Genomic DNA, 10,477 nt, shown 5'->3' with positions numbered 1-10,477 from the left:
TCCTAATGCCCCATCCTACTTACCTTGGACTTACTTATAGACCCAGAGCTGAAAGGGGCCCTAGAGATCATGAAATTTACCCCCCATTCCCATTTTACAGATGAAGAAATCCAGGCACAAAGAGATTAAGTGAGCCAATTCCCTCTTCTCTCCACCATGCAACTTCCCAAGACATTTACCCTGTTTACATGCATCTTGTGTTCACATGACTATCTGCATGTTGTCTGTTAGAATATAAGCTCCTCAAGGGCAGGGACCATGTTTTTATTCTTGTACTCCCGGCACAGCTCCTGGTACACAGTAAGTAGTTAATAAATGCTTACTGATTGACCAACTTATCTCCCTTAGAATGTAAACCCCTTCTGAGCAGGAATGATTTTCCTTTCTGTATACCCAACACCTGCCATATAGTAGGTGCTTAATAAATGCTGGTTGGTTGATTAAGGGTCATCCCTGAGCTATGAACAGCTCCCTTAAGGGCAGGAAGTTTTTTGTGTTTACCTCTGTACCCCCAGCTTCTTCTTGCCTGTGTCTCTGGAACAAATGAGTAAATGAAGAGTAAGCAACCAACGAATGAAAGGAAAAAAAAGAAAGGAAACTTGAAATGTGCCCAACAAATTTAATGAGTAATCAAACCATTCCAATTCCAAGATACAAAATGGCAAATACACGAGAAGAGCGATGTCTCAGAAGGGAGAACAAGACTGCTTTTGGTACAAGGGGAAAAAAAAACACAAGGAAAACACCTAATGTCAGCTGGCGGGGCTTCTCATCTGAATTCGGTTTCACATTCAAGGCTGCTTCAGGGAAGAGGCGGTCCTGGGTCCCCTAAGGAGTTAGCCCCTCACAAAGTATGGGTTCACATGCCTTCACTCTACTCCCCCCTCCCCATTCCCAGGACCAGACCAGACCATCTTCTTTTTACTCTCTGACATAAATTCTTGTGCACACGACATCATCGGCACCGAAAGTCTGCAGCAGAAAGGAACAAGAAACATGAATCAGTGCAGAAATTAGATTTTTTTTTGGTAAATGATACTGCCCGTTTCCCTGTTTCAAAGCCTGTCTGCCCGACATCCCATTTCTTATGGTTCTCATGCAAAGGGCAAAGAGGAGAGACGGAGGTCCTTGGGTTCTCATGCAAAGGGCACAGAGGAAAGCTGAGGCCTCAGTAACTGGGGTGAGGATGAGGGCAGAGAAGGAGACAGGGTGCTTCTGTTCAACTTTCCTTCCCGGGTGGCATGAATTCTAAAGGGAGCTCCCTGGCTAGAGCTTCAAGAGGGAGGATCTGGCCTCTGGCACTTGTGAAGGGGTCCCTCCTCTGTTCCCTGTTATAGTGGAGAGAGCTGAGGGAAGCCTCACCAGAGTGTGGAGAGGTCTCCCAACCAGTTTCTGCCCTCCACCCTTGCTCATTCAGCCCCCAAGATCTCATGGCCTTAGAATCAGAGCTGTGGGAAAACTGAGAGGGATGGAAAGAAGGTGCCTCCCAAGGCATAGCTAAGCCTGGAAATGCTCCTAAGGAAGGGGGGACAGGTAGAATGGTGCAGCTCAAGTAATCCCAGCTCTCTGCTTCTATAAGATACGGCTTTGGAATAACACATAATGGGATTTTCACTTCTGAAAACTCTAATTAGGTGTACCAACTTAACCAGATCTTTGTATTTAGGACATAATGGGGGGGTACAGGGGTCACAAGTCCTTCACTTACTACCTGTATGACCTTGGGACAGTCATTTAACCCATCCTGGCCTCGGTTTCCTTATCTATAAAATGAGAAGGTTAGACCAGATGACCACTTCTAGATCTCTGGTCCTATGACCCTAACTCCTAAGGCTGTCCTGAGGCCCAAATGCAGAAGGCAGAGTGACCTAATATAAAGACCATCAGACTGGAGTCAGGAATGGCTTGCATTGGGCCATAATGCCATGTCTGAATCCCAGCCTGGCCATTAATAAGCAGGCAGCTACTTCGCGTCACACTCTGGGTCCAAGTGTCTCTATCCCTACAAAGGATGGTAAGGAACTGGGGCCACCTCCTAACATCCCTGCCATTTCTACTCCTCTCTAAGGCATGTAAGAATCCTTTGAAAACTTTAAAGCCTGGTCCAACCTAAGGGACTATAAATTACAAGTCACTGTGCTCACTGAAAAATGCTTTTGTAAGAGCAGAGCCAAGCAAGATGTAAATGGGTCCCTGAATATAAAATGAACTCAAGGTGGTCTAAGCAGGGGAACTTGGAAAGTACATGGATATTCCAAGAAGCCTCACTCTGTAGATTCCTCCTGGACCACCTCGAGTACCCCCCCACAACACACACACACACACACACACACACACTCCCACCCCCACCCAAATCCTATATTCTCCCATTAGGATGTAAACTCCTTGAGGGAGGGTCTGTTGTTTTTCGTGTGCAACTAAGTCCCAATTAGTGCAAATATGAATTCTGTTGATGTAATGCATATTTCCATTGGGCTGAAACCAATTACCACATTTTAAATAATTATAACTTTAAATAGTATGAATTTGAATACATGTGGAATTCATTATTCACATTCATTAAGACCTAGTCTTTATTTCCCCAGCACATAGCAAGTACTCAATAAATGCTGTTTCTATCTACCAATTCATTCATCTGCTACCTACCTACCTACCTACCACACTGGCCTTGAGCTCCAAGAGAATTTCAGGCCCCTGAAATCATTCTGGACAGCTCTACTTAACAATCTTTCATGCACAACCCGACTAACCTCTAAGCCTCAGTTTCCCCATCTGTAAAAGGGGGGTGTTGGACTACTTGACTTCTATGGTCCCTTCCTAATTTTAATCTGCAATCCTATGATCCTAAAATGCTTTATGTATTCCCAAGGATAGCTGCTAATAAGGTCTCATATCCTGCAGCTGATACATGGTCAAGAACACATACACATAGGAAGGAGGAAATGTCCTTGGGTGTCCTCAGACTTGATTTTAAAAATATGGTTCCAATCCACAAATTAATTAACCGTACTCCCCTAAAGCCATTATTTGCTAGCCATGGTTAAACGGTCCAGGCTACCAAGTACCACTGTCCTACTCTAATAAAAAATGCCTGTTCAAAATGGCAACTCCATTTTGTAAAAATAAGGGAAGAGTTGGGAAGATGATTCTAAGTCCAGCATGCCATCCTAACAAGGTCACACTACCATCTCAGGGCCCAAAAGGACCCCAAGGCTTAGGTGGCTAGTGTGTCAAGACCCTTCACATACGTACTCATCTAAGCCTGGTGGCGACCCTACAACACAGTGGGTATCATCAGTCTCATTTTACAGATGCGGAAGCTTGAACCCAGAAAGGTGAAGGGGGTGACTTACTAGGAATCATGCAGCCATAGCACTTTGCCGGCTCTATGGAGTCTAACCTTTCCTCCAAGATCCTGGACAAGTGACCATCTAGCCTATGCTTAAACATCCCCAGAAATGGGGAGCTTATGAACTCCCCCTAAGGAGAAGCTCTTTAACAGGTAATAAGCTTTTATCAGCAGTGAGGCCAAAATCTGACCTCCCATCACTTCCGCCTAGCGGTGCTAATTTTACCCTGGGGGTCCCTCCTCCCCTGGACACTGAATGTCTCCTGCTCCTTGCTAGGGCTCCCAGTCTGACCCTTATGATCCAGTCCTCTGTGTGGGCCAGTCTCTGAGCCTGAACCTGTATTGAAGCATAGACAAAGACATGAATCACAAATGGTCCGCTTCCAGGTACCGCCGTACCCAAGGTCACACCAGGAGTCACACTCAAGCTTCCTGACTCTAAGGCCATTACACGCTTCAGATGATTTCTTCATTCCCTGTCTCCATTGAGAATCATTCAATGAATCAACAAGCACTAGAATGTAAGCCTCCGCCAGGGGCTGTTTCTTTTTTTTTCTCTGCATCCCTGGAAAACAGTACAGTGTATGGTAAACAGTAGGCACTTAATAAATGCCTATGGAGAGCCCAGGGCTGGGAATTATGAGCACTGCATTCAAATCCCAGTTCTCTTATTAGCAGTAGGGCCATGAGCAAGTCATTTTCTCTCCATCTGCTTTTGCAAGATGGAAAAAGAGACTTGTGGGGCCCTCACTGGCAAGAGTAAAGGAGAAAGACATCTAATTGGCATTCATCTGGTATAGCAAAAATGAAAGCAAACCAGACTGCTTGCCTGGGAAAATCATTTACCCTCCCCAAGCAAGGTCACCTCTAGCTGTTCCTGCTAAGAAACAGTTTGCAAAGTGTGACAACAATCACTGGTTGACTAAAGGACAAAGACCCTCTAGGTCAGAGGCCAGTCCAAATAAACACAGAGTCGAGAGCTGTCAGGGACCTCCGTCTAGCCTAGCCCAACTGGGCTCAGGCTATTTCCACTCTTAATAGACTGAGTACTGGCAGGGCCATAGAATGAGTGCAGATCTGAGTCTCAGTTCCCTCTTCTGTCAAATGGAGAGAGCACTGGCACCCGCTCTGGGGATAGTGGGAGCGAAGTGCTTTCTATAATCTTCATGAGCTATCGAGTTAAAAGGTTTTTGTTTTTATTGATATCTGCAGAATATTCTGGACCAAAATTCTCTCCCCATTCCCTATCTGCTGAAGGTCGCCTGGATCCTCTAAGCAGATGATGAGGTTGATTATACAGGATGCAGTGGCATCACTTCTCAAGGGACAGCTTCTGACACCCCTATCTTATCCTTCTTAGGAGGTGGGGGAGATGTGTAGAAGCAGAGAAGGAGAGAGAGCAGAAGAGGTGAGATGAAGAAAGTGATAGAAGAAAAGTGGAAGAGAGAAACAGAGAAAAGCAAAGCAGAGGGGGAGGGAGAGGGAAAGAGGGAAGGAAAGAGAAAGGGAGAGAGGGAGGGACGGAGACAGACAGACAAAGGGAGGAAGGAGAAGGAGGCATACGGAACTTGGGAAGAGACAGAAAAGAAGAAAGAGAGAAAGAGGGAGACAAATGGGGGAGATAGCAAGAGAGGCAGGAATCAGGCAGGGATAAAACAAAGGCAGAGAAAAGGGGAAGGGGCAAGAAGAGTGGGAAAGACAGAGGCAGACACAGAGAGGAGGAATGTCCAAGTGATAAATTGGAGAAGGTGCCAGTTAGCAATGAAAGTGGCTGGGGAAACGTCCACTTAGCGGAGTAAGAAGGGCCTCACCAAAATCAGCTCATCATTGGCCAGCTCCCGGGTCCAGTAAGTCTTCGGGCCATCGCCCTCCACTAGGGTTTGTGTGCAGTAGATTTTATTTTCGTTCTCCCAAGTGGGCAAACTCTGCAGGCCAGAAAACATTAGCACCATGAATTCTACTTGGCTTCGCAGACCAGACCAAGGCAGGACCAACAATGAGGACTCCGGAGAGTAATGGCTGCCGGGGAACAACGGCCCCGAAAAGGCACATTGACGGAACAGTAGAAAACCAAAATTAAGGATGCTTCCTGCTGCTGGCTAAGTGGCTTGTTTGAGTACAAACCCACTTAGAGCAGAGGGAGATGGATGGGGGGACAGTCCTCGGGCACAATTTATGTCTTGATTCCAAATGAGAGAATGAAGTTTTTCTTTTTAAATACATTAAGACACAGCCCTCCTTTAAGGCATCTAGAGGCTTAATTAATTTCAATGCCGTATGATCATCAAAGACTACTCAGGCTGGAAGAAACTTAAGAGTGTTTTATGTGCTAATAACCCAAGAGCCAGGAGACCCCAGGCCTTACCCCCTCCCAGAACTATCAGTTAAACTGTTCAGTAGCTTCCTTTTGTGACACCTGAATGTTTTTACTTTGCTAGAACTTGTTTTTAGTTATTTCTACTGCTCTACACTCATTCTGGGCTGAGCAAAGCCTTATCTGGTAAACCTGGGCATCTGAGAGCCCTGGAAAAGCCCAGGGACTGCTCCCTGGGTACCAGAGATGCCCTGAGGAGAAATAGATTGCTATTTATTGGGAGTGAGCTAAAAAACGGGATGAAACCAATTTAAAGGGAGAAAGGTCCTGGCAGGGATGGCTGGGGAAGATGATTTCTCTTATGCTGCTGGAGGACGAGGTGCAAAGGACGACCCACTCTGCTTTGCTCCCCCAGCGTTGTATTATTATTCTACAAAGCAGGGGAACAGCTGGGCTTTGGGGATGGAGTGGGGGGGGTGTGGATATGGGAGAGCAGTAATGAATGTACACATAATCTCTTTATAACTAACACATGGGAAACATTCATTAGGCAGCATCAAGGGTGGAAGGAGGTTGGAATAAATAAAGACCCGCTCTCCAGACTGTGTGCCCTGGGAAACTTTTATATCAAAACTGGCCTCCCCACTTACAGACTCCCCATCGATGTGTCCAAATGAAGTCTTTTTCTCTTATTAGGCAGATTCTCCATCCAATTTTATGGCTTTTGTTCTAACTTAGACTGTTCTCTGCGTGAACAATAATTTAACTAGGACCTCAGACTCATAACTGACATCACTTACAGCCTGTAACGTTTTGGGGGTGGGATGCAAATACTTAAAACTGAGTAAAGCTGTTTAGCTGCATCCCATGGCTTTGGACACCAAGGAACGTACCTCAGTTGGAGGAAAAATAAATAATTTCGCACTCTTTGGAATTTCTTTCTATTTTCTCTTAAAATTGCACAATAAAGTACTTTTTCTAAAGGTTAGGGGACCCGTTTTATCAACCTTCAAATAATGGGGAGCTGGCCCAATTGCTTTTCCATCTGCCCTAGAAGGCTTTCATTATTAAGCAGGAGCAGAGCTCCCTTCCCTTTTCAGAGGGAGGCAGGGCCAAATTCAATTTCGTCTTTACAAAGGCAGAAATGAAGGTGGCTGAGGATTTTTTTATTTCCTGTATTTGTGGTTTAAATCTAAAGCTGCATTACATGCTTTAGAACCAGTGGGGAAGAAATAAGAAATACTTACACAGATCCCCCTCTTTCATTCTTTCTTTCTTAAGGATGAGCAGTCAGGCTTTCTTACCAGATTTCTAGTTTCTTGACATTTGGAATGCATAATATAAAGCGCTTTTTTTTTTTTTTGCAAGGGGGAAATTTACTCAATGGTCCACCCCTAGCTGACTGTAACTAGATCCAAAAGCATTCCTCCAACACATTCCTAGCCAAACAGGGGGGATGGGGAGGGAAAGGGTGATAGGTCAGCCATCATTTACACCTGTGGGCAGAAACAACCTAATAAAGCTGTTTAAGTTTAATCACCTGGGAGTCTGCTGGAGAAAGACCCTGAAAAGTTGAACTTTGGTGGAAAAAAAAAATTATGCCTCCCCAAGAGCCCATATTTCAAGGAAGAAGTTCTATAGGTAAAAAAGGCAGGCCTCCTTCTGGCTTTAGTGATATCTTCCCCAAATCTGGGCTTTGGGCTAAGAAAGCTAAGAACAGGGGCAGTTTGCCCTCTTACAGGTGACTGGACAAAAAAGTGTTGCTATACATCTCGCTTAAAAAACCTCAGACAGCAAGCTCCAGCTTGGACCTAGAAGGACAGAAGGTCCGGTCTAAAGGGTTGGCTTTTTTTTTTTTCTTCGTTCCCTAAACCAAAAGACTATGAGGATTACCAAGGGGAGAGGGCAACGGGGTCTGGCTCAAGCTGGAGGGGATATTTCTTGGCCCCGGGCTGCCAAGGACGGCTAAAGAGGAAGGTGGTGTGTGACTCAGGGCTCTGGTCACCCAGGACTGAAGCCAAAGGCCAGGGGGCAGAGGGCCATTGGGGTTCGGACACTGGCTGTGCCACTAACGTTGTGTGTCTCTATTCTAATTTGTAAAATGAAAGAGAGTGGGCTGGACCATGCCCAACGTGCCTTTCGCACACTAACGGGATGGCTATCGGTCCGCCGCCCTTCGCCCACACCCACTAGGGTCTCCTTACGCGGCACTTGCGTCCATCCACCGTCTCCTCATCGAAGCCCTCGCCAACCTTGAAGTTGATCTCGGTGGTGCGCACGGTGGTGGCGGTCTTGATGTAGAATTGGTCCCCGTCCTGGCGGATCTCCACGTGCGGCTTGGAGGCGGCGGCCACGGCCACCTTTCTCAGCATAGCATTCACACCTGGCCCCGGGGAGGGAAGGGAGGGCGGAGCTCGGGTCAGCGCAGCTGGAGAGAAGGGGGGTGGGGAGACAGAGCCGGGGCCGGCAGCAGGGGTCCCCAGGTGCAAGATAGCCCCGTTATGGTACAGGGACGTACCCCGGTCTGTCTCCCCTTGGCGCCCAGCCTCGGAGGGAAGGGGCTGTCCGGGCTAGAGGGTGGCCACTTCGTTGGGCGTTGCGGACGCTTCTCCCCGAAGTCCTACCCTCCAGCCCGGCCGGTTCTGTCTTACCTAGCGCCTTGAGAAGCTCGTCGAAATTCTCGCTGCTCCGCATTTTCCAGGTGCCGGCGAAGTTGGGCATGGTGTCGGGCTGGGCGAGAGTCTGGTGCACGGGCGGTGCGGACTGCGCGATCAGAGCCAAGCGCTCACTGTGAGCAGACTGCGGGACTGCGCCCGTTCCTGCCCAGCGCGTGAGTCACTAGCCGAGAGCCCCCTCCCCTGCCCCCGCCCCTTGCTCCCCCCCCCACCAGGCTGCAGCCCCGCCCCCCACTCTCCTTCGGCCGCGAGCAAGTGCCACGGTAGATGGCCCTGGGACACTCGCTAGCTGGGTAACCCTCGGCAAGCTCCTTACCCTCTCGGTGCCTCAGTTTCCTAATCTGCAAGATGAGGGGCTTGGATTCGATGCCCGCTAAGACCACTTCCAGCTCTAAATCTAGGATGCTCCCATGCTTCCCGCCCCTCCCCGCTTTGCTCAGAAACAAGAGGGTGTGCCTTAGTATACTGCAACCCTGCGGGCCGCTCCTCTCCAGAGCTCTAACCCAGCGTGGGGTGGGGAGCAGGAGCCAGAGCACCCCTTCCCCCACCACACAAGAGCGCTCCCCTCCATAATACGCCGGACGGGCCACTTTCTTCATCCCTGGTGCAAGGGACTGCCTCCAAGAAGCCCCCCACCTCGGGGGGGAAAGAGTCCCGCGTGTATGTGACCTCTCCCTCCAACTCGGATCTCGGGAGTGCCCGGCGGGAGTGGGGGGGGGGGCCTTTAATGGAGAATTGGCCACCTCTCGAAATACTGCAGGGCCCCCAGTCCCTAAGTAACCAGAGCCCCAGTAACCCAGGGGTGGTCCCCCTAGTTGGAGGACTTGGGTAAGAGCAGCAAGAAAAGAGGAGAGGGTCTTATAGATAACACGGGGCCCTTTGGAAGAATGCTCACCCGGCCCCCAAACCCACCCCATCCATCGAAAATAACCAAAGTGTTGTGGAGTCCATGCAAAAGACCGGAGCTTGGGGCACCCCAGCAGCCTGGAGCCCGGTCCAATGGGTGGGGGCCGCCAGCGGGGCTTGGCGTCCCGCCCGTGGGTGCCCACGCGTGGTTTGAACCCTCCCGGGGCAAAGGGTTCTTGGCTCGCAGAATTCTGAGTGGATTCTCACCGAGGTGTCTCCAGTAAAACAGGGAAGATTGCGCCCTGCGCAGCTCTGCGTTGCGCTCTTGCCGCTGCCGCTGCTGCTACTGTCCAGGCAGGGAGAGACGCGCCCCAGATGGCGCGCAGGCACTTCCGCAGCCCTAGATTCGCCCCCTGGGATTCCCCCTCCCCCAAGGGCGGGCTCACAGGGGCGGCCGCTCTCTCCTGCACCCAGGCCTTGCCCGGGTGGCGCCAGCACCCACCCAGAGCCCGGCAGAGCCCGCCCTGTCTGGTTCGTTCTGACCCCGGAGCGCTGGCCAGGGGTGCCCACGGAGGCAATGTCTCCTGCTATTCTGTTTGCTCCAAGAGCTGCCGGGGGAGGAGGGGGGGGGTTGGGGATCACACCCATTGCTTCTTGCACCGCGTTTCACCCGGGGACCCGCCAATCTCCCTGGCCGCAATTTTCTCCTGAAATAGCCACGCCGCAGCAAAACACTCACCATTGCAAAGTTACATCATTGCAACTACCTGCATGGGAAACATTGGGAGCAGGGGAGGCATTATTAGATCGAGATACATAAATGTTTGCATTTTTCCTTTTTGCACGTCATTGCAAAAAGTCTTAGTCTTTCGGGTGAGCGGCACCAACCTCTGATTGCATTTGGAATGTGGGCAAATGCAACAATTCGCTACATTTTCAGTCCATGCAGGCCTGCTCCAAGCTTACTCCCCAAATCTCTCTTTGAGGAAAGGATCTTCTCTCATTCACTCACCCGTTAGTGGGAATGCAAATCATTTATTTTTCCCCCAAGGGCATTTGCATTATTATTTTTAATCGTAAATTATAACTCCTCGATGTTAGTATTTAAGGTTTAGAATTAGTTTCTGCAAACATTTAGCAATCCCTTTGCAGGTGCTAGCCTCAGTGGTAGAGATACAAAGAAAAAAAATAGACCTCATCCTCCTTGGTTGAACAGGTCACGGAGGTGGGGGAGGGTAGAGAATGAGCCTTTCTAGAACGGCTACTAAGTGCTAAACAGTCTCATTTGGTCCT

General features: G+C 49.2%; 1 protein-coding gene across 2 annotated transcripts; it reads right to left on the bottom strand.

The window, feature by feature from the left end:
* Positions 1-605: 605 nt before the first annotated feature.
* CRABP1 (cellular retinoic acid binding protein 1) lies at positions 606-9,847 on the bottom strand. Of its 2 annotated transcripts, none has more exons than XM_069071401.1 (5): positions 9,452-9,847; positions 8,315-8,426; positions 7,868-8,091; positions 5,161-5,274; positions 606-972 (listed from the first exon to the last, which is right to left on the bottom strand). In XM_069071401.1, exons 1-5 carry the CDS (start codon positions 9,830-9,832, stop codon positions 922-924), a joined length of 882 nt encoding a protein of 293 aa, XP_068927502.1. In that variant the 5' UTR covers positions 9,833-9,847; the 3' UTR covers positions 606-921. The 2 variants fall into 2 exon arrangements, with proteins under 2 accessions (XP_068927502.1, XP_068927503.1); XM_069071402.1 differs by having other exon boundaries at positions 7,868-8,046.
* Positions 9,848-10,477: the final 630 nt, after the last annotated feature.

This window comes from Petaurus breviceps, unplaced genomic scaffold (assembly GCF_028583685.1).
Source record: "Petaurus breviceps papuanus isolate PSGF00001 unplaced genomic scaffold, PetGlider_PUasm1.0 90825, whole genome shotgun sequence".
In the NCBI taxonomy this organism is placed as follows: Eukaryota; Metazoa; Chordata; class Mammalia; order Diprotodontia; family Petauridae; genus Petaurus; species Petaurus breviceps.
Note: the sequence above shows the minus strand (reverse complement) of the source record. Positions and strands in the feature narration are given on the sequence as shown.